This window comes from Diadema antillarum, unplaced genomic scaffold (genome assembly GCF_040938485.1).
Source record: "Diadema antillarum isolate AM-2024a unplaced genomic scaffold, OU_Dant_1.0 seq00001664_RagTag, whole genome shotgun sequence".
NCBI classification, from domain to species: Eukaryota; Metazoa; Echinodermata; class Echinoidea; order Diadematoida; family Diadematidae; genus Diadema; species Diadema antillarum.
The window spans coordinates 32,375-55,430 of record NW_027272363.1 but is presented as its reverse complement, the minus strand read 5'-3'; the positions used below and the strand labels follow the sequence as shown (position 1 = coordinate 55,430).

The window sequence follows — 23,056 nt, the reverse complement described above, 5'->3', positions numbered from 1 at the left end:
TCCCTAAATTGGACTGGTGCTGGGGTTTCATTTTAAGGGTTTTATAAGGAATTTTCTGACAGTTTCCATGTTAATCAATCATCATTATCACATATCTCAATTTTCATTGCATTCGATTCCTTTCAGTTGTCAGCATGTATGAATTACAGGAAATATCATCAGCGCGTGGTCCTTTACTTCAATTTTTATGTGAGCTTTAGAGTATGGCTACACGTTGCAATATTTCTCTTTTTTATTTTCAAACATCAATGACAACAAAGATGTATATTTTGTTATCATTCTTGATTTTGCATTTTCTTTTTGTTGAGCTGTAAATTGAGCTTGTTATCTGATTGAGTAATTTGCTTTTAAATATCTTTTTTATTACAAGGGAACTTACTGTTGCTGCCAACCGAAAGTGCCGGAAAGAAAGTCTGGCTTTGTATTCGCTGGTTTGCTAGAAAACATTGAGATGAAGAATGCTTTGCAATCATGACGAAGTACTTTTTCTATTGTCAAATTTGTCCTTTCTACCCTTATCTCTGCTTTTAGGTTTGTTCCAAGCACATTTTGTATCAACAGTTAATTTCCCCATATGCAATGCAATTACAATGCCACGCCACTCACAAGAAGTTCTTATGATTTGTCATAAAATAATTTTGCAATCGTTTACAAGATATAAATCTGGAGATTATGATAGATTTAATTATGATAGATGTTTAAAAAAGATTAGTAAATAAGTAATAAGGAAACTTGATTGACATTCATTAGTGAGTTACAGAAAAGCATCGATGCTTGTGGTTCTTTCACGCATCAGCCAATGTGTTATAGTCACGATTTGTATTTGGTTTTTTTATACAAAGGAGATACGAGGAGCTCTGGCTGAGGTCAAGAGAACCATCCGGAAGATTCACACATCAGTGGTACTGGTCTTCATGAGTCATGGGGTACAGGAAGGGATCTACGGCAGCGACGGTGTCGTCATCTCTGTGGAAGATATCAAAGAGATGTTCTCAGGAAAGAACTGCCCCTCTCTGATCGGGAAACCCAAGATATTCTTCTTCCAAGCATGCAGAGGAAGTAAGAAATATTACCACCTTTACCTGTCCCAAACGCGATATCGGGTAACATCTGCCGCCGCATGAACTGGCGTCTCTCAGAGCAGATTTGCAAATGCGAACCTTTCCACGAGGTGACACTGTTAATCGGCGTTCGCATCTCGTCAAATTTAGATTTAGTTAGTTGACTCCGCTGGGCCTATACTATACACTAAAGAGCATTATGAACGCGGCGGGGGGGGGGGGTATGGGGGAGGGGCGCTGTAGCATCTAATGGATATTAAAGACTTCCGACTCCCAATCGTAGGACACGAGTTCGATTGCCGCCAAGTGCTTACCCCCTTGGACAAGATGTTTTTACCCACCATGTCCCTCTCGACCCAGGTGTAAAAATGGGTACCTGGCAACGCCAGGGTAATAATATGGCAGGGCCCTTACCCTGGGTATAAAATGAGACCTTATCATTATCATATTATTGTTATATTTGTTATCAGCTCTAAAGCTAAAATTATGTGGATGACGGTGCTATAACATTCAAAGCGGGAATCAATATCAATCAAACTCATGATGAACGTGCTTGACATTTTGAAATGGATCCTAATCCATTTTAACTGTTTTTGCTCAGCTTTTCAAGCAATAATTCTTTGTGAATGTCTTACAAGTTTGGACACTCACCTCCAGAAAATTGTGCATTTAGCAAAAGTTCAGGTAGTCGCTTTAAACGCTCAATTTTGTGAATAAATGCAAATTACCATGCTTGAGCAGAAAATACACACATTTCATTCCAGATAGAGACAGGTTGCAATGGAGATGGGGAAAGTGGAGGTAAGAAGAGCAGAGACCGACTACCCCCTTTCACTGCTTCGAGGAATGCTAGCTGTAGTTTACGTTAAGATGGGGATTCAGGCTTTAACTTTTTTGCGAAATAACTAGAAACCATTTTCACTCTGTATAAGATCTTAAACACCACACAATTTCCAAGAGCAATAAAAGTTTATTCGATGAAAATCGATCTGCAGTGGCTAAGGTACAAAAAAAATAATAAAAGATATTGATCCTATTAAAAGGTTGGCACACATGTTTATGGAATTTGATTTTGTTTGTATGTTCTCAGACAGCTCAGAGATTGAATCAATGCAAGCCGAATAGTTGTTTACCAGCGTGTTCTCTTGAATCCTTTGACACAAAGACTCCGATGAAATTAACGTATTTTTTCCAGTATTCGAACATTTTTTCAACATTTTATTTAGATAACGAAACATTTGGACTAATTTAATCAACGTAGATGGGTAGCAACTGTTATGCGGCTACAATCAAAGAACATTTTCCAAATCCCTCTTTGTTAAGAATGATGTGCCTCTAAAGTTAAGGAGCCGTCAGTTCTTATCTATACTTTCCTCTAAAGTCTGTTTCAGAACATTCTTGTTCCACAGAACAAAAAAAAAAGTAGACAATAAAAAAAATCATGGCCATCCAATATCACATCTGTATTATAATCAATAAACCACTTTTATCCAGCACCAATTTCGACTGACTTTGATTTCATCATGGCCTACTTTGTGTCATTTTTCTACCCCCCCCCCCAAAAAAAAAAAAAATAAATAAATAAATAAAATTAAAAAAATAAAAAAAAATAAAAAAATAAAAAGTCTAGTTGGAATTTCAAAAGGTAGCTTGTTTTCACGTAATTGATCAGCATAGACCTATATTTGTGTGAACCTCGTTATCATGCAAGGAACACAGAGAGCACAATGTGGGTTGTTGTGGGGTTTTTTTCAATCATTCACTGCGTTACAAACAAAAAAATGTTCCTACCCTAATACAATAGACAAACTAACAACGAGCGCCACCGACGACCGGCCCCTGTCAGTCGTATCAACGTCACATGACGTGGAGAACGCCGCGGGCATCCTCAACGCACTGGTGAAGGAAACGGAAGGCATCGATCCAGCAAGAGACAGTGAACTACGAACCCTGAGTACCGGAAGTACGGCAACGGATCGCTTGGCAGCACGGGGTGAACTACAAACCCTGAGTACCGGAAGTGCTGCAACGGATCGCTTGCCAGCACTCGAAACAGATGGTGTTCCAGACAATGCAGACATGTACATCGCCCATGCAACCTCAGAAGGTAAACTAACCATAGCTGGACCCCCACCCCCCCCCCCCCCCAAAAAAAAAGAATAAATGAATAAATAAATAAAATAAAATAAACAAAGAAGAACCTTTTACTTTAGAAATCGGCTTTCAACGAATGAAATATTTAACAATCTCTATAAATACAGATGGAAATCCATCCGTCAGAATCTGACGTAAGAAATACAAGAAATTCATAAACCTTTGACGAAAGGGTAAAACGTTGAAATGTAATGCAGTAATAGTCACCGTTGTCACTGTGATTGCACGAAGTGGCATGGAGAGCTGCCATACATGCCTATAAGTATGCAAAATCTAGTCCGCTTGATATTTATAAACACATTTTACCATCATATGCTGGACATGAACGTAAAGAATTGCCATTGAACTGTGTAGTATAGTATTGGTGCATTTAATACTACATGTTGCATGTTCTCATTGGTCAGAGCACCCCTAGCTGTCGTGCTTCGACCAATCAGAGACAGAAATAGAGAAATTGGATGTAGCGCCTTTTGGTTGAAATAAAAAATGGATTTAGCGCCTTTTGGTTGAAAGCATGAATTTCATGTTTGATTTTTTCATATTTCCTGAAACAATTTTGATTAAATTTTAGTGCCTTAAATGCACATGACAAAGATCTGTTCGAATCATGCGAAAGATACAGTTCGATAAAAATTGGAATTAGCGCCTTTTGGAAGCTAGCTCTTCAAATATTTTTACTCAATGACTAATACCTACACAGCTTTATCAGTTGTTTAATTTGTGCAATAGATGCCATATTGTTCATCGTTTTTCCCAATTTCCTTTTTAGTTCATCTAGAAACCGTTGTAGTATTTACATGTCTTTGAAATTGTTCTAAGCGTTATATGTTTGATTTTTTATTGTATTTAAATGTATATTATATACATTTTTTTTCTTTTTTCTTTGTTTGCTAGTAACTGTTATTCTGCAATGTTTTATGTGTTGTATTTCAAAGGGCCCCGATGAAAACCAGCCAATGCTGACTCGGGCCACCCTTTTTAAAGATGTGAAATAAATAAATAAACGGTTAACGATGAAATGAAGATTTAAATGAAACTTTAATGAACTGAAAGTGCTACTATAGAAGTGTAACTGAAAACGGAAAAAAAAAGTATTTAGTGAAGCAGAAGTAACAATAATAGCTTTTGATTTCCTCCCTGCTATTCCCCTGTTCTATTATGAAAGGCTACTTTGCGATCAGAGACCGAGTGAATGGTTCGTGGTTCATCCAGGCTTTGTGTGAAGAACTCATAACGGGAGCCCATCTCTATGATCTCGACACAATAATGACCAAGGTAAGGGGGTCACTTTGTTGTTCAAATTCATGAATTTCTTCCGTCGAGATGTTTTCATTGCAACTGATTGACAAATTGCCCTACATCGACGTAAATAATCCTGCTCGAGTATGTACGCCCATGATTTTTTTATCATGGCTACTACTAAAACACTGATCAATTCAGTGCTTATTTACGTCGATGTAGGGCAATTTGTCAATCAGTTGCAACTTTGTTGTTGTTGTTGTTGTTGTTCAGAATTAGTCTCTTTAGCATTCAATTCTGTAGGTATTAACATTTCCGTATACTGCACTGAATTGGAAGTTAACTGCATTATTTTCTGGAGAATGAGAAATAAAGGGCGCCGCTCACGTTACCAGAGAGAATTGTTTGCATCTATTCAGTACTGTATGTGGTATGGCACCAAAAGGGGGTTATCACAACACCTATATACTGCGATAGCCTCAGAGATTAATAAAGTAGATTAATCAAATTGCAAAACCAAATCAAAAACCACAGCAAAGGAAAAAAAAGGCAGCCCTTCAGCAAAAGGCAAAAGCAAAAATACTACTAATGACAATTATGCAATTCTGTGTACATTTAACAAAATCATTTCCCTAGCTCTAAAAACCAGAGCTGTGTGACCAGGATATCGAATAATTGATGCTCCTGTCTATTATGGCAGAAGCAAGGGCGCTCATGGTTAACAATTTTGCAAAACAATCAGGAAAATGTGTCTCAACGAAGACTTGCAGTGTAATAAATATGACTCGTTACCAGCTTACCCTGATGAAATCTCAGATGTTACAGCTCAGAATATTCATACCAGTTCGGTCAACTGTGAAAGTCCAAACATATTTGGAAATCAGAGGTTTCCGATCCTTACAATGCATAGTTTAATTTAAAGTATCAAAACCGTGTCATCCTACCTATCCATATCTCCAAGGTGGTTTGAATAATCCTGATTCTCTTATATTCTGTACTTTGTCGCTTTTCAATGGATCGGCAAAATTGGAAGACAATTTGGCTTGACTGTTTATCATCTAAATTCTACTATCTTAGAGAAATTTATATCGCCTTGTATTTCTTATAGGTGGCCAAGCGTGTAAAGAAGTTAAAGGGAGAGATCGAATACAAAGGGTATAAGCACGTAACCTATCAAACACCACAGGCAATCAAGCAAGGGATCGAGAAAAAAATATACTTCTTGCCAAAGTACCCGCCCTTACGGAGACACATGCCGGCTGAAAGGAATAACAACGCTCCAAGAAGACAGACAAGTCAAACAAGATTGATATAGAGTCTGAAAGAGCTGAGAAGCCTGATGACCAGTTTTATCATGGCAACCCTCTATTGTACATATAAAGGAGAATGAAACTCGCATATATATGTGATAAGGGAATGTAGCACTATTAGTAGAACACGTCAACACGGTTTGGGAAAATAATGCCAATTCTTTGAAGGGTTAAGAATTGTTAATTCTCTGTGCCGCCATCGTTTGATGAGAAGCCTACAATATTTTGTGACGTCGGGCGCGGACAACAATAAAATAGAGATATCAAGAAAATCCAAAATATTTTTACCTTTCTAGCATTATGAAAGAGTACTTGACTCAGGGGGAAGATATTTGCTTTAGCATATCATTATGGCATTAACAAGTGGAGGGAATGTGTATCTTCGCCAAAATTAATTTTGTGGAATTTTTATTCAAACATCGCTCACCGCCGGCGCCATGTTTTCGGGGGGGGGGGGGGAGGGGGCACTTCCGGGATTCTATAGCTGACAAGCGAAAAAAAAAGTGGGGTCGAGTTCCTCCCCCCCCCCCCCTCTCCCCCCGCCCTGTGACTCTGATTTGTTCTTATATTGCTGTAATTCCCTCAATCCACATATCATATCTTATTTATTCCCGTTTGAAAGAGGAATTCCACTCCAGTTGTAAGTCCATCTGACAATGTCTGATAAGAAAGAGTAAAACCTTACGCGTACAATAGGGAAAATTTGAGCAAAATCGGATAAAGAATAGGAAAGTTATGAAATTGTGAAGTGTCGCTCATTTCTGCAGAGCAGTTCTTGTGCAGTTGATACAAATATGTAATTGAGTGAGCCGATGCTGTCATTACCTCAGAATTCTCCATTGATCGTGAACAAAAAACAAAATAAATGACTAAAATGCAATAAAAATATTCTGTTATTAAAGAGTAAAACATATTATTCCTGGTTGATTAACTTCAAAATACTGATCAGTTATAGATATATTGGGATTTGAGACTCGGATGTAATTGCGTTTGAATGAACACAAAAATGAAAATGTCTAAATTGTATGTACAACCTACGTGGCAAGTTGTGAGGGGAGGACATCGTCATCATGTCACTATTTGCATATTCATATTGACAGTTCGAGAATTGTATCCTGAAAAATTAGCGAAACCATAAAATGTCATAACTTCCTTATGTTTCATCCCATTTTGATCAAATTTCCACTGTTTCGCTAAAATGAAAAAAAAAAATTACTCCTTCTTTTCAGACTAATTTTTAGCTGCACTGGAATTCCTCTTTCAGACATTGTGGTGGTGTGTACTTGATCGTGCTTTCCGCATGACTGTGATCGTAGGGTCTCGTATGTGTTTCTATTGTCCGTCAATAACCGACGATATTTTGCGTTAACTGAAAAAGAAAATGAAACAAAACTTTACTGGAACAGCTTTTTTCCTCGAATTATTTTTGTTCAAAGAGTAATTCTTTCTTCATGTGTTTCACTTGATGGCGAGCAGTGTATTTGAATTTTATAAAAAGCAACAAATGAGATGCAAGAAGTCTCAAAAGAATAATAGCACTCGAATACGGTATTGACCGATTCTGTGACGCGCTATGTGTATTTTTGGCATGCGCGCAGCCATACTGGGTGTATCATCCGACCCCCCTCCACACTCCCCCCACCCCTCTCCCTACATTAGCACGCGCGCAGAATGAAAACTGCTTTAGCCAATGGGCGTCTCGTACTGAGTGCGCGAATGCTTGCTAGTGCGCGAACCTTTGTTACAAGTGCGTGATAAACATGTTGCCCCGGGGTGGGGGAGAGCAGGGGGGGTCGGCTGATACACACCATGGCTGCGCCCTGTGCCGTAAAATGTCTGCTGCCCTCAACGAACCCGAATCGGTCAATACTGATTTGAATTGGTGTTCCACGAATTTCATTAAAATTATCACATTGACTGGTAAAGGCTCGGTCACAATGCCTTTACGAACTGCTACGAACGCCGTACGAACAATTTTAAGGCAATTTCGTAAGATCTTCTTAAGAAGGCCCGTACGAAATTAGCGTTCGTAGACCGTTCGTAGACGGTTCGAAAGTTCGTAGGCGGCTGTACGAACGTCGTACCGACATCGTAAAAACTACGCAAGATTTTGTAGGGTCGAGAGACAATTCTAGAAGACTTAAATTCTTACGATGATTGTAAGAACGCCTTAAGTCGTTCATAAAGAACTCTTACGTCTTTCGTAAGAATACTTTACGAACGGAGATTCGTACTGCGTTCTTTCGAACAGCTCTCTGAGTTTGTAAGGAGTTCACAAGGGACTCGTAAGGCGTAGGTACACAATTTTGTGCAACTGTTAAGTTTTAGGGGGTATAAAGCCAAACGCGGTAAGTTCAAATCGTCCCTCTGTTCTATGTTAAATATGGGATCAAAAGGGAAGGCGATCAAAGGGAAGAGGAGGAAGGGGAAGAAAAGAAAGGAGGGAGATGAGGAGGAAGAAGCGAGAGGGGGAGAGTTTGAACAACAACCTCCTCCTCCTCTACTTGTAGATGCAGCTGCAGTTGTAGTCTCATTGGCACTACTGCCATCTTGAAGTATAAAACTTTCAACTATTACAGAAATTTCGACAGGACACTGCAGCGTCTTTTTAACAACCCGACAAAATATTTCTTTTTTAAATCGTAAAATATTCTTACGAATGACTTGAGAGTGCCGTGAGTTGCACGTACGACCATCTTACGACAAAAAAAAAAAACCCGTAAGATGGCCGTAAGTCTTACAAAAGAATAACTCAGTGCATTCTTACGAAAAATGTACGAATTCTAGCGTCATTGTATAACTGAAAATCATTCTTCTCTAAAAGGTCTTAAGTTGTTCTTGCGAATTAAATAGCGTTCGTACGAAATTCGTAAGAAGGCCGTAAGAATCTGTGTCCCATCTACGAATCTCTACGAACTCCAGAATTCGTACGAACAGTGACATTCGTACGAATGCATCGTTCATCCGAACCTTTGTGACCGTAGCTTAAGAGGCTGGTTAGCGCACATAGTTGGTAGGATTTGCATGAATGTACTGCACTGAGTTCCTCTCCGTTTTCCTCTTGCCATTATTGCTCATCCATGTTAGTGTATACCTGTAAATGAGATTAAGATATGATAAAGTAATTTAATCTCTTTAATTATGAGCTGAATTCACAAAGTATTGCACATTATATGTATACGTACTTTTCTACTGGCTGTACAGTAGGCGTAAGTATAAGAGTTTTAAGGAGGAAAATGTGTACACAACACTGTACAGTACATTGTGATCCTTTTTCTATGTGTGAATATGTGAATATAGTGGGGATATGGATATTGCAGCATCGTTATCGAAACTAGTGATTATACGATAGAGATATTCAAGTAGTTTCGTGACATGGAAATGCTGATGATCAGTGTGAATTTAATGATCACGACGACCTATAAATCACTCGGTGTGTAGAAAAAGTTCACATATCGATGTAGAATGGTGATGGTACTCCATCTTTAGATATAATTATGACTCATGGATTTTTAACAATCTAGAGTTACCTTATTTCACAAGGCACTCTACCTTTACGCTTGAAAATAATAAGCTGTATAGCATAGGCAGTGTGAAATTATGTAAAATGATTGTTGACTTACTATGACCATACTTCAATCATGTGATATGTGAAAGTCAACTTAAAGGACAAGTTCACCTTTATAAACATAAGGATTGAGAGAATGTAGCAATATTAGTAGAACACATCATTGAAAGTTTGAGGAAAATCAGACAATCCGTTCAAAAGTTATGAATTTTTAAAATTTTTGTGCAGCAACCGCTGGATGAGAAGACTACTGCAGTGTATGAATAACTTGCGTACAACAATATAAGGAAAATATAAAGAGAATTTCACAAAATTCCATCTTTTGAAAAAAGTACGCATTCCCCTGACTCGTTACCGACAAATGTTATGGGCAATATCATTCCCCCTACCTTTAGAAAGAGGCAAGTCAAGAGCTCTTTTATTATGCGAAAAAAGTGAAAATATGTTGAATTTTCTTTTACATTTTCTTTATACTGTTGTACGCATATGACTCACAAGCTGTAGTAGTCTCCTCATCCAGCGGTTCCAACACAAAAATTTTAAAAATTCATAACTTTTGCATCGATTGTCCAATTTTCCTCAAACTTTCACTGATGTGTTCTACTAATATTGTTGCATTCTCTTAATCCTTATGTTTATGAAGGTGAACTTGTCCTTTAAGTTATAAAAGCGAAACAGTGAGTTTGCTCCAAACGAGGTTCTTAGTGATATCGTAGGTAGGGAGTTTAAGTATAGTACAGACAAAGAGGGGGTGATGAGTGCAGGGACCTTAAAGGTGACAGAGGATAGAGTTTCAGAATTCATAATTGGGATGGAGAATAAAAACATTTTCGAAATTTATAACAAATTGCAATGAACAAGGATGATGACATGGCAGGGTCACCATAAGAATGCAAGAGTTGGGCTCAAGGAAGCAGAACAAAAGAAGAAGGCATGCATAGCCTATACACAGGTGAACTCGCAAGCAAGCGGTATTGTAATGGAATTACAATGCTACATTTCTGAAATACGTGAGCCTCTATGTCATTATCCTTATTCAGTGTAATTTGTTTAAGGTTTTCCAAAGTATTGTTTCTCTGCTCAAGAACCACAATAAATACATTCCACAAATCTATACATGGAGCTGTTGATTTATGTACTACATGATGTGAAATTATGAAAATCGTCTGGAATGCTCCTTTAACGCAAACGAAATCAACAAGAGGTTAACATATAGGATGGAAACGAGGAAGCAAGTTCATTGCAAACTTAAAAGAGATAGAAAGTATTTGGATAAAAACCGCGTTACTATCAAACCCCGAAACAAGGCAGGAAGTTAATCGCAAACTTGAAAGAGAAAGAAAGTGTATGGATAAAAGCAGCGTCACTTTAAAACCCCTTTTCACTACGTATTGTGATGATCTCAAAATCTATGAGCACGTCATCTTTTCTTGGCTTGAGGTATCATGCCAATATTAAAGGTGTGTTATCATGCCAATATTAAAGGTGTACACATTTCGACTGATCACACATGCCCAAAACTCGACAGCATGATCAAGCGACTCTCATCGAAGAAAACGCACTGGAAATGAAGACAGACAAGAATAGTTAAGGAGAAGGTCAGCTGTTAGAGATATGTTAGCGAAGAGGAACATACTTCAGATACTCATTAGTCATGATGTCACAAACACGATGATACCTCCGCATAATCTGCACGTCGCGAGACAATCAATGAGCCCTTATTCTGTATATGGAATGGTTTGAAACAGAAATTTGCATGAAGAATGTAGTGGTTTCTTGTGTCATGGCTGAGTCGACAACTTGAACTCTCGTCATACTTTCGATGTGACGTCACTGTCAGTGTGTCATCTGATAGTCGCACCACAATATTGAATGAGTGCGTATGTATAGGATTATGATGCCTTCGCCTATATTCAGTCTGTCGTCTCTTCAAATCATTGGTTTGTCTGACGACAAACTTTTGCATTCCAATCCCACTATTCTACTATGTATCAGTCAGATTGCTGTTTATCCATGTATTTGAATAGCTCAAATCAACGTACTTTTTCCATTGTAATATCAGATTGTTGTATATGTGATTTTGGTCACGTTTGAATTTACTGTTTGAATTTATTTTTTAATGTAAAAACGAATGGCTTTATTTGTGTTATAGGCTGTCGAATGACACTGTTGGTAAATCTTGAAAGATAAGCCTACATTCAAGTTTAGTAATGTGTTCAATTTTTTTCTTAATGCAACGACTACACGGTCGGCATTTCATACATTCCGTTTATATATATATATATATATATATATATATACACGGTATATATATATATATATATATATATACATGTGCGTTTTTCAGAAATCTTAAAGAAAACAAACACATACCTGTTATTGGTCAAGTGATTTAAAATGGCGTTATTTATTGACGATAAAAATGTTTAGTGCCTCTGAGAAATGTTTAACATGACGCTGAATTCGTAAATTGGCTGGATAATTTATGTTACGGGTCTTGCAAATCAACAAGTCACGATAAAAATATAATTCAGAAGTTCTGTGAGTGCAAAGACACTGACACACAATCTTGCAAAGCACCAATCGTATTGGTGAATTCGTTACAGAAATCATCATCTTTGTGTCACCATAACATATCGGCACCTCTTTCTTCTAATATATATCTTAAACATAATCATACGTAACCATGCATGCATGCATTTTTAAAGGCATTATTAACCATTTGCAGATGAACCCCCCAGTTTTAGAGCTTCAATAGTTCTAAAATGTGAGTTACGAATAGACACAACCCATGTTAAAAATCTGAATCAGCATAGTCAGTGTTAAGTATTATCAAATATGCAACATGTGAACAATATGAATAAAATGTTTCTAAACTAAACCGTCTACAGTTATGGTTTATTGAGAAAAATAGTGACATCTCCTAATATTTTAGGCTTTATTGCGAAATTGTTATGTGGTAGGATGTTTTGTGATAATACAACTGACCTACACATGTGGATCAAATGTGATATCTCGAACATTTTTTTAAAAATCACTGCTCCACATAGTAAACAGTACCTTTGATATTGCAAGTGTTGATATTGTGTCAATCAACTTTTGAAAGTACAGTATGTGTTCGAACACTTTTGGTCGGAAGGGTACCAAATGAACTGTGTTTCGTCGTCTATATAAGTTCCTGTGATTTCTCGACTTCAGGTGGCTATTAAGCCAAATGCTGACAAGGCTCGTCATGTCTAGCGTTCCTTTGAGCATAGATATGCTGTAGCTTCATGATTTGAGCTTTCTCTACCACAAAAGTTAGATATCATTGGAAGTTGGCGTGGCCAGGGATTAACTTGTAACGCCCCATTTCTTCATCGAAAATTTCAAAGTATCTCATCATGATGCATGATGTGGCTTCGAACACAAACTTGAAGTCATTGTGCAGGAGTGAGGTTTTTTGTTTTTTGTTTGTTTTTTTGTTTTTTTCAACGTCCCAGACGTTTGGGCTAGTATATGATAAAAATATGAAAATAATTATAACTTTCATTTCAATATACAATTGCAGCATAACATTAGCATATTTCTAGAACGTGTCGTGAACAAAATTTCGGATATTTTTTCTTTACAGCATGTTAAATAAAAAGAGTTTACAAACTTGAAAATAGTGAAGAACAGTATTTCATTATAAATCATTTACATCGACTGTTATTGTGCCACTCATAATTTAGACGTGTCATTCACAAGAGGTAACACCTCTCCAGAATGACAATAAGTCCCTTCTATTGATATACCGCTTGAACGCATGAGTCAAAGGGGGGTATCGTGAGTAAAACATTTTGTCCAAAGATGTACACGTTGAACAATTCGATAACCCGTTGTTGTTGTTGTTGTTGTTGTTCTGTCACAATCTCCACTGACGGACAATTTGATAGGACAGAAAGTGAACTAAGTTTTTATTTAATACACTAAACAGAATTAAAAGATAACGTCCACTTCTATTGTTTGTATTACCCGAACAATTTCCGTCACTACACAAAGTATAGAATATCTCATTAATAGTTGAGATCCAAATATTGATTATGATTGGTGATAGGAAAACACAAAAAGAGCTTTGTGATATCATTGGAATTACACAAAATCGGAAAAATGAGACAACAGTGAAGCTTCAGTTCATAAGAGAGAGATAAACGTCCTTGTTCTCCGTGACAAATGTACGGAAATCCTTGGTCTCAGGATCCAGTCGCTTTGTTTCTTCTTGATTGTACTTCACGTGCTCCGTTTGCAAAAATTTAAACATAGCGCCTAACTCGGCAGTCTTGGGGCGTCCTAAGTGGCTGAATTCTTCGGCAGTCATCTGAAATGTAACGGGAAGAGTAAATCCGTCAGTACCACTGAATGGAATGACGTCACAATCGTCTTATTTCCTTTGCTGTAGATGTTCGATGCCGCCACTCAAAAATATTTGAGGCATGTGCCATACTGGATAGGAAGACAATTGACTCATGTCTCATTGCATGATCACCAGCCACTTTCTAAATAGGGAAGATATAACTTTGAGATTGTAAGTTATTACTTTTCTCCATCCCTACTTATAAAAGATAAATGATATATATAATGGTAAAGACACTGAGATGTGTGAATAGAAATTGCGCAAAAAAATGATGAAATAAAAATGAAAATAATTCGACTGGGCATGTCTATCAAGTTATATTGGATTGATATATATATTCAATCAAATACCATAACACTATGATAATGTACATACACATTCACTGTGGTTTGTTGCTGTTGTTGTTGGTGGGGATGGAGTGGTGTATGCGTGTGTTGGTGTATATTTGTGTGTTATGTAAGCATGTATACTATGATCATATGCATGTACCTCGTTGGCTGTGAAGTGCGCTGGTGCTAACACTTCACTCAGTATTTCGCAGTACTCTGCTACAGTCTTCTTGTCTCCAGAAAGCGATACCACTTTTCCCTTGAACTTCTCCGCGTCTTTGAAAATAGCCACAATGGCAGTCCCCGCCTCTCTTGCATAGATGAAATGCAGAGGTTTGCCTTCCATAGGAAAACCTATAGGGATAAGATATTATATATATATTATATATGTATCATATATATATATATTATATGAGAGAGATAAAAAGAAGAAGGCAGGAAGAAAAAAGGACGAATCAATGAAGAAAAACATAAATAAAACTCATCATTTAGGTTGTTTGGAAATATGCAACACCTACATGAAATATTAGTAAACCGACGTGTTCTACATAATTTTCACACTACATAATTTTCACATCGCTTAAAGCATATCATGAGCTCAGGCAACTTCATGAGCACTTGAATGACAAGTCCATTTTTTCTCTCTTTCCTTTTCGTTTCTTTTTTTTCAGCAAGTAGGACATGCGAATGATTACACTCGGAAAGGCGGTTAACAAGTCTTGCCTTACGCCACGACTCTACAAAGATAGGGGTTAGCAGTGACGTTTCTTGCATTTTGTATTATACTTTTGCTTAAGTAATTATGGAAATTAAAATAGAGGAGATATTTTGTAATCACCTTCGGAAAATTTTACATTTCAGTTAAACCATGATGATTCTAAGTTAAGGCGATTTTAAATCAACCAAACTGAAATACTGCATCTCAAAAAACAAACAAACAAACAAAACAAAACAAAAATGATTTACGGCCACACTAATGAATATGAAACGTGGTGATCCTGTTATCAACAGTAAAGTTGGTCCTATATACATGAGGGTTGTGGATGAGGTATAGGCCCCTAGACATAATCATGGACTGGGCAGGTCCGAAGGGTAAAAAGTACATAATACTCTGACGGCGAACCAGAAATAACGCACTCACCCAAGACGAATTTTCTCGGCTCAACTTTCCGTAACATATGTGGCCGGAAGGTCACCTCCATGTAGGTAGGGAAGTGGACGGAAGTCGCCGTCACGCCGGACTGGAACATGTACTCGTCCACCTCGGCTTTGCCATCGAAGTGTGGACAAGGGATTCCAGCCAGCTTCAGCGGAGATGGCAGCCCGGTGTATACCATATGCTGGACGCCAGCATCCTTCGCCGCATCAACGATATTCTTGCCCTTTGAAATGATGTCAACACAAGAAATTTGGAACATGGTGATGTTAGATGTTAGATAGTGCAAAGATATTCAGATTTTCCCATCTGAACGTTAGAAATAGTGTTTCTGTTTCTGCTCTAAATGATGTCGTGTTTATCAGCACTTCATTTCTGAAGTCAGTGCTGGTTATATTCGTGAAAAAAGGCCGGTGTTGCTGGTACTTGTTTTTAATAGGTAAATAGATTGAACATTGCCTTCCTTTCAAATTATTACGATCAATGTCGGCAGACGCAACCAATGCATGGAAACCAACTTTTAAGCAGGTTTAAATTTTCTCATTCTCAGAGTTTGGGTGTGGTCAGCAAATTAATCATTGTGATTTATTCTCTCCTTTTTCTCACCATTTGTGCCTCTTTGTCCTTATCAAGCACCTCCCAGAAGTCTGTCAGCGCAAAAACGCCGTAACTACCAACCAGAGCTCTTTTGAGGGACGATGGATCCTCCATCGAAGCCTCAACCATTTCGATTCCTGTCGATCATTTTGAATGATAAAAGGGTTGTTGTTATTGAAATAAAGCTAAACACCAAAGACCAAAAAAATGAAAGGAAGTTTGCTCCGCAAACATAATAATGTTGTCCAGGCATTCGTACCTAGACCATGTTGTTTTCTACCTTCACCCTACCCACACAGGCATAATCAAAAATTGCAACCAATGTCATGCTTTTATTTATACAATACAATAAAATACCAATTAGTAAAGCACACTCCTTTCTTTATTTCAAATGGAACGAATACATTTTTTTTAATTCATTGGGGGAAGTAACTGATCGAACAAGATAGCTGCTATTAAATATGATAAAGATGATAAAGTGAACATTTTTATTTTCAGTTAACGAGATATTTTATGCAGCCACATACGTAATTGCCTTTTTGATCGTCCCTGCGCCCTCTTCTTTCTCCAGCTCTTGACTTGGTGTAATATTTACAGTACTTTCAATATCATCACTTTACTTTAGCAGGCCCTGTGTACCATCAACTATATAAAACATTAATCATATACGTCGACATGGAATATGAGTGATGTGTAAACTGAAGAAAAATAGGCCTTTTTTTCATGTTCCATATTCCACATTTCGTACAAGTTTTATATTCCATTTGATTTGAAGCAGAAATGATTTTTCACACAATGGTCAGTTTGAACCAATAATGCACAAATGTATAAGGACGTAATATTATAATTAACGTGTATTATGAGGAACCCACTAAAAAGCAAAGCTTGTAGGATGTGGGCTCCAAAAATATAACATAGGGTTTTAGTACAGTATATCAAAGTCAGAAGTGACGTAACATGCAGAATTCAAGATATCGAGAATATTACAATGTTTAGGGATGTATACAAAGTATAGTATATAATGTTTATGATTAACTTATGGTATAAATGCTAAGAAAAATAGCAAGTTGATCAAACTGATGAGGTCATCCGAGCGAGGCATCATTTGAGTATATGCAAAAAAAGATTTCAAGCGATTACGGCATAATAATTAAACATAGGATTTTAGAAAATTGGCTTTAAGATTTTTCTTAAAGGAGCTTAAAGAACTTGAGTGCAACCGAACCGAATCTAACTCATTCCAGAAAGAAGGGCCGGTAGATGTAATTGTCTTAAGGGCTAAAACTGTACGAACAGGGGGAAAATGATAGGATTCACTGTGTAGGGTAAGTATGAATATCACTGTTTGTCACAAACATTGAGGAAAATATACTAGGAAGGTCACCAGTATTCAACTTATACATGAAAATTCCAACATGATATAGATACAAATCATAATTTTTTAACAATTTACTTAAAACAAACAAGTCATCCGTGAGTTCAAAAAATTGTGCTCCATTTGTAATCCGCAAGGCCTTTTTCTGAACCAAAAATAACGAATCAATTTTAGTCTTTGAGTAATTCCCCCAGGCTAATATTCCGTAATTCAAATAAGGTAATAATAAAGTTGTATAAAGAGAATGCAATATTGGCTTTGGGAAGAGATATTTTAGTTTGTGAATAATTCCAACATTCTTGCACAACAATTTACATAAATAATCAACATGTACCTTCCATGAAAGGTTACTGTCAATATAAATACCTAAACATTTTGTTGAATCTATTTGATTTAACTGTAAACCGTTCATTAAAACTAATCCTGGAAGAGATCTTATTGTGTAACTGAAAACCATATAATTGGTCTTATTTATGTTAAGCGACAATTTATTTGCCTGAATCCACTCAAACACCAACTTAAGTTCATTATTCAAAGAATCGAGCAAAACATAAGGATCTGAGTGAGAATAAAAGAGACTTGTATCATCTGCGAACAGAAGAAAAGACAGCAGAGAGGATGAGTTACGGAAGTCATTGATATATAAAATGAATAAAAGAGGACCTAAGAGGGAGCCCTGTGGAACACCACAACAAATCGAGTTTATATCAGATTCATGATTATCTACGGAAACAAATTGAGTTCGACCGGTAAGATAACTTCTGAACCACTCCAAGGCCTTTTCACGAATACCGCATGTGACCACTGGAAGCAATTCGTTCTTTCTAACAACTCTTCCCTGCCACTGACTTTACGGATTTTCTTTAAGAGAACATGATACTTTTCAAGGGAAAATGAGACTAGATTACATCATTTTTGTTAAATGTTGGTTGTTGGGAACTTTCAAAAATTAATCAACGATATTCTGTTATGGCTCATCCAGGCTGGAATGAACGATGTTTTGGTAATCTAGACAGTTCTCCCAGTGGATTTGTGAACACTCTTTTAACATTCTTCTTTCTCCATTCTTTAAACATTGCGTGTTGCAGGACAATGGCTGCACAAGCTTTATGATTAGGCAGGAAAAAAACGCGGCACATAGAACCAGGGAAGTGGAAAGAGGAATCAGAGATTTCCACCTCCCAACTTACAGGGGAATTAAGATCCCACGATTGTTGTTTTGTTTGATTTGGTTTTGGTTTGCATTAATTTGGCTTGATATATTTCTGAATTGTGTGGGTTTTTTCAGATACACTGTACAAAGTAATGCCGGCGATATTTGACACTTTGCATCTGTTTACTGTACATATTTTATTTATGACTCTCGTTATAACACATCAAACACGTTTAATCAATTTTGACGACTTTGCTTGTTCGATAGCGCGACTTTCACATATTATAATTTCCCGAATCCGCATTGTGGAGGTACACGTGAGGCTGCCCCGCGGTTGTGGGGTGTATAGATTCTCCATCAGAAGATTTGTCCCCTGTTTTGCCTTACATTATGAACAAGCGGTAAAAATTTTAGTTAATAATGAAAACCATGTGAAGGTACGCTCTTTAATCTTGCCAAAGCATTTTTACCACAACTCACACGCTGACTTCCTTTCACTTTCAAAATTATTTCCTGCATACATTAAAAGATATGGGCAATTAATCTACGGCTTTTCCCGGATCCCGCTTATAATCACTTTCAATTTCTACGTTAAATGTTTTTCTCCCTACTTGTTACTATAGAAATTACTATAGGAATTTTCGGGCAATTAAGAATTGTATGTAATCTTTGATTTTGATTCTACCCGAGGACTGAAAAGAGATTAATCGAAATGAAGTGAAAGATTCAAAAGTGTAGAGCTACCTATACCATTTTTTTTTCTTTTCTTAATGAGGGGACGGCATTCTACAAGCTCTGCTTTTTAGCAGTCCCCTCCATTTCCAGCAATTTTGGTTCTGCCTTTACCACAGTGACGTAACAGTTATTTGTATCTCTGTTGATGATTTACCTGTATCTCTTTTGCAATTTTATTATGTTCATTGCCTTGTGGTACTGATTTCCTGACATCTGTATATACGAGTGTTTCATTGTATTTCTAATTATTTGTTTGTTGGAAATAAAATAAATCAACTTGAACATGAACTTGAACCATGCTCGATTAGTAGCTCCATGGTGAAACACTGCAATAATCAATTATTTCCGTTTACAAGAACACGCACACACACACACACACACATGCACACATACACACATACACATATATTATAGTTATTTCTCCGACAGTAACAGTTGGTAAAGTGGATACATTAGTCTAATATGGACTGGCCTTGAGAGGGACAGGACATTATTGCATGAAGTAGAATCGCAGTGCCCGAATCACAGACGAGGACAATTATTAGACCTGACTGTCGTATCCCCCGAAAGAAGCCAGTCCATAATTTTTATTAGTATTAACAAAATCAGACATCCATAGCGAACTCACAAATATTGACAATTAATGTAGTCGCATTTTAAATTGCATTTCAAAGGGGGAAAAAACAACAAAAAGAATATAGATTAACTCAGAGGGATTTTCTGCTTGCGCTTTTGAAAGAGTTTGCACGCTTGTAGCCAGACGAGACAAAATACTCTAATTTGATACTCCACTTTAGATAATCTATCTTGCATGCAAAATGTCATCGACTTTCGTCCTCGGGCAGTAAACCATTTTTTTGGCCCGCGATTTTGTTCGCTGGTCAAAGAGGGGCAATTTTAATAAGTACATGTACTAGTAATGTTAACTTTACATTGCTCCGATGTCCTATCTGGTTAATGATACTAAGGATTCCCCTCAACTCTTCCATTGGCCCATTCTGTCCATCTTTCAAAACCCCGCTTTGGGCATGGTGACTGGTAGTCCTTACCTTGCTCAGTGAGAGTTTTGGCTTTCTCGCTGTTCACGTTTCTCGTGATTCCTCGAACCTTGAACGTACCATCCTTCAGCAAAGCCTTCGCCACAGATCCACCCTGAGTGCCGGTGGCTCCAAACACAGTTATCACCTTTCTCATGTTTTGCTCGGTGAATCGAAGCAATATAGAAAAGTCTTAGAAGCGACGAGAAGAAGCAAATTCAGTGTCCTGGGTGATAATGAGGATAGCTAATGAAAGCGACGACTCAGATCTGAATAATCTTTATCAAGGTATTGCTCCTCGGACGGCAGTAAGCAGTGTGAGGGCGCTATTTTCAACGCAACGCTCTGCGTGCTGCTAATACAAAGTGAAGGGGATTGGCAACCAAATAAAGACAGTAATGTTTGTCATGGTTTGACATGGTTTGTCGACATGTGTGATGTCAACTTCTGCGAGGTTCATAATTACTTGCTGCTGCATATTCGATCTCATGCAATGTCTCTTTCTGCCCTTGTTTTTTCGTGTACATTTGATTTAATCTGTGGTATGTTGCAGTCCGGATTTTATTTATCTTCTGTACATCAACTTCAACGAAGAAAAAATAAAATCATTCACTTACAATGCATATACACTGTATGTTATACGTCAGTATTCGTTCCATATAATTCGCACGTTTCGTCGTGTGAGCTTCATGTCACTTTCCCGTCCTTGCTGTGTCATTATAGAGCATATACAAGTGACATAAATTGCTGTGCAATCCATGGGAATTAGGCCATAGATGAAAGGCCATGAGATGAAGCTTCTCTCCGGTAAACTATTTCACATGTCACATGATATAGATTTTTTCAGGATGTGTGTGTGTTTGTTTGTTTGTTTGTTTGTTTTTGGTTATTGCTGGTGTTTGTATTTTGTTGTTGTTTTGTTTTGCTGTTTCATGTGTTGTTTATTTTATTTTGATTGTATTTATTTGCTTTGATTTGATTATTCTGATTTTGTTTTGATTTGATTTTTGAGGATTTGTTTGGATTTGTTTTGTTTTGTTTTGTATTTCAGTAATCAATGAATTACAATGGGCTTAGTTTCCCACTGCAGGGACACCGTGTACAGTCTGATAATATCGGCTGTGCAATTTAAAAATTGGCTTCCACAAACATTCTTGACATAGTGTATTATACATCATATACGACAATGTCACATTCAAACATGATTATGATATCCGTCCAAAGTAACAACGTTCAAAGTGATGTTCTCTAGACCAAAACACAACTATTGTTCTATAGGGACCCAAAGTTTACTGAGGCTAAGGCGCCTTTCAAGATTCCGCAGAATTATGAATGATCAATAACATTACGAATTTCGGACCTCACTATAAAAAGATCAGTGCAAAGTGGGCGCTAATTGGTTTACCCCATCTGCATATACAATCTCTGCGGAATACGATGTCTTCAATTTCGTCATCATCGCCATCTTTGAGAATTTATCGGAAGCAAATAAAAACTGTGCACTTTAATGTATTGTAACACACCAAACGTCTAAAAGTAACCACTAGTAAACGACTGTTTCGCGATCATGACAGAATTTTAATGACGGTATAGTTTGGGAGGTTGGGGAAGGTCAGCACTAAAAAAAAAATAAATAAATAAAGAATATATATATATATATATATATATATATATATATAACCATACATATATGTATTATTGGAGGACCATTACAATGGCATTTCCAGTGCAGGAAATGATAAACGAAAGGGACATAATATATAGAGTCCAGAGTGTAAAGTGGATACTCACATTAAAAAATGTACATTGTATATAGATATGTATCAGCACTCATACATAATAATTCATTGGCAACAAAAACTGGCATATAAAGTTCATTCCCTGTGACTGACATGCGGAATCTCCGCATTGTAAGTATATATGACCAAAAGAAAAGCACTTCTGATCAAGCATGTAAATATCCGTCCAAGATAATCCATCCAATGATGGTAAATTATTACTTTTCTCACAATTACTTAAACTACTTCGAATTACGACTTGAAAGCAGGGGACAATTGACACGTACACAATGTAGACCGTGCTTCTCCAAGTTTTCAATTAATTTCAAATGAATTTATTGGGAATTTTCTGCATTGAATATATATTACAAATGAAATACTGTCATTTCTTATTGTTTTCAAGACAATAGAACATACGTGTACACATTCTAACATAACTGAGATATCATACGTGTACAGATTATAGAAAAGAATATGACAACACATCAATATAGGGAACTATCACCCTTTATACATTTCCCTGCACTGGGTACTTTCATCTAGCACTTTCTGTCTCGTCTACAATATTCAGCCTTTGCTTCTCTACCGTCTCTCGAGTTGATGTACTCATTCAGTATAAGCCTCATCTCCGGTATTGCTAAACTATAAATTACAGTTAACCCTGATCGCCTGTTTGTTTGGCATATCATGTTAAACGTAGGTATCCCCCCCCCCCCCCTCCTTACAATCATGCAAATGACTGGTAGAACACAGAGTGCAAAGATATAATAATACAATATATCGTTTTCACGGATTCCGACTTAATAATTAGGCCTATAACATGTAGTCGTATTCACATTTGTATGCGTTTCTACCAGTCTTTTGCTAAAAATCATCAAAGGAGATGCAAAATTCAGATCTAATCAACATGAAAATCCTGCTACTTTCTCTCTCCAAGACTTGTAAAGAATGCACTTCCAAAAGTTGGGCAGACTAAAGGTTAACAAAGGATGTCCCAACTCCGGTTCGAACGTGGACTTTTTAAAGTTCTTTCGAAGGAGAGGAACAGGGTATACTTATATTAACAATATTTTCTGAATTTCCAAAAGTAACATCTCAAGACATTTTACTGGTCTCTGAGAGAACACTTGAGTTGGAAAAAGTCTGGGCGTTTGGGTGTTTGTTACAAATAGTTTCGTTTTCTATTTAA

General features: G+C 37.1%; 2 protein-coding genes across 4 annotated transcripts in view; one reads left to right on the top strand and one right to left on the bottom strand.

Moving 5' to 3' along the window:
• The window catches only part of LOC139711515 (uncharacterized), a 189,851-nt gene extending 183,685 nt beyond the window's left edge, over positions 1 to 6,166 (top strand). For all 3 annotated transcript variants that reach the window (XM_071623393.1, XM_071623392.1, XM_071623391.1), the window contains 4 exons: positions 843 to 1,059; positions 2,866 to 3,168; positions 4,381 to 4,490; positions 5,563 to 6,166. In XM_071623393.1, the coding sequence (XP_071479494.1) occupies positions 843 to 1,059; positions 2,866 to 3,168; positions 4,381 to 4,490; positions 5,563 to 5,769 (837 nt within the window). In that variant the 3' untranslated portion in view covers positions 5,770 to 6,166. The remainder of the gene's footprint in view (positions 1 to 842; positions 1,060 to 2,865; positions 3,169 to 4,380; positions 4,491 to 5,562) is intronic.
• A 7,316-nt stretch (positions 6,167 to 13,482) lies between these two features.
• On the bottom strand, positions 13,483 to 20,246 carry LOC139711505 (nmrA-like family domain-containing protein 1). The gene is made up of 5 exons (XM_071623381.1): positions 20,102 to 20,246; positions 15,799 to 15,926; positions 15,178 to 15,418; positions 14,197 to 14,390; positions 13,483 to 13,671 (listed from the first exon to the last, which is right to left on the bottom strand). The coding sequence occupies exons 1-5, from the start codon at positions 20,244 to 20,246 to the stop codon at positions 13,483 to 13,485; spliced, it is 897 nt and encodes a 298-aa protein (XP_071479482.1).
• Between the last annotated feature and the right edge of the window lie 2,810 nt (positions 20,247 to 23,056).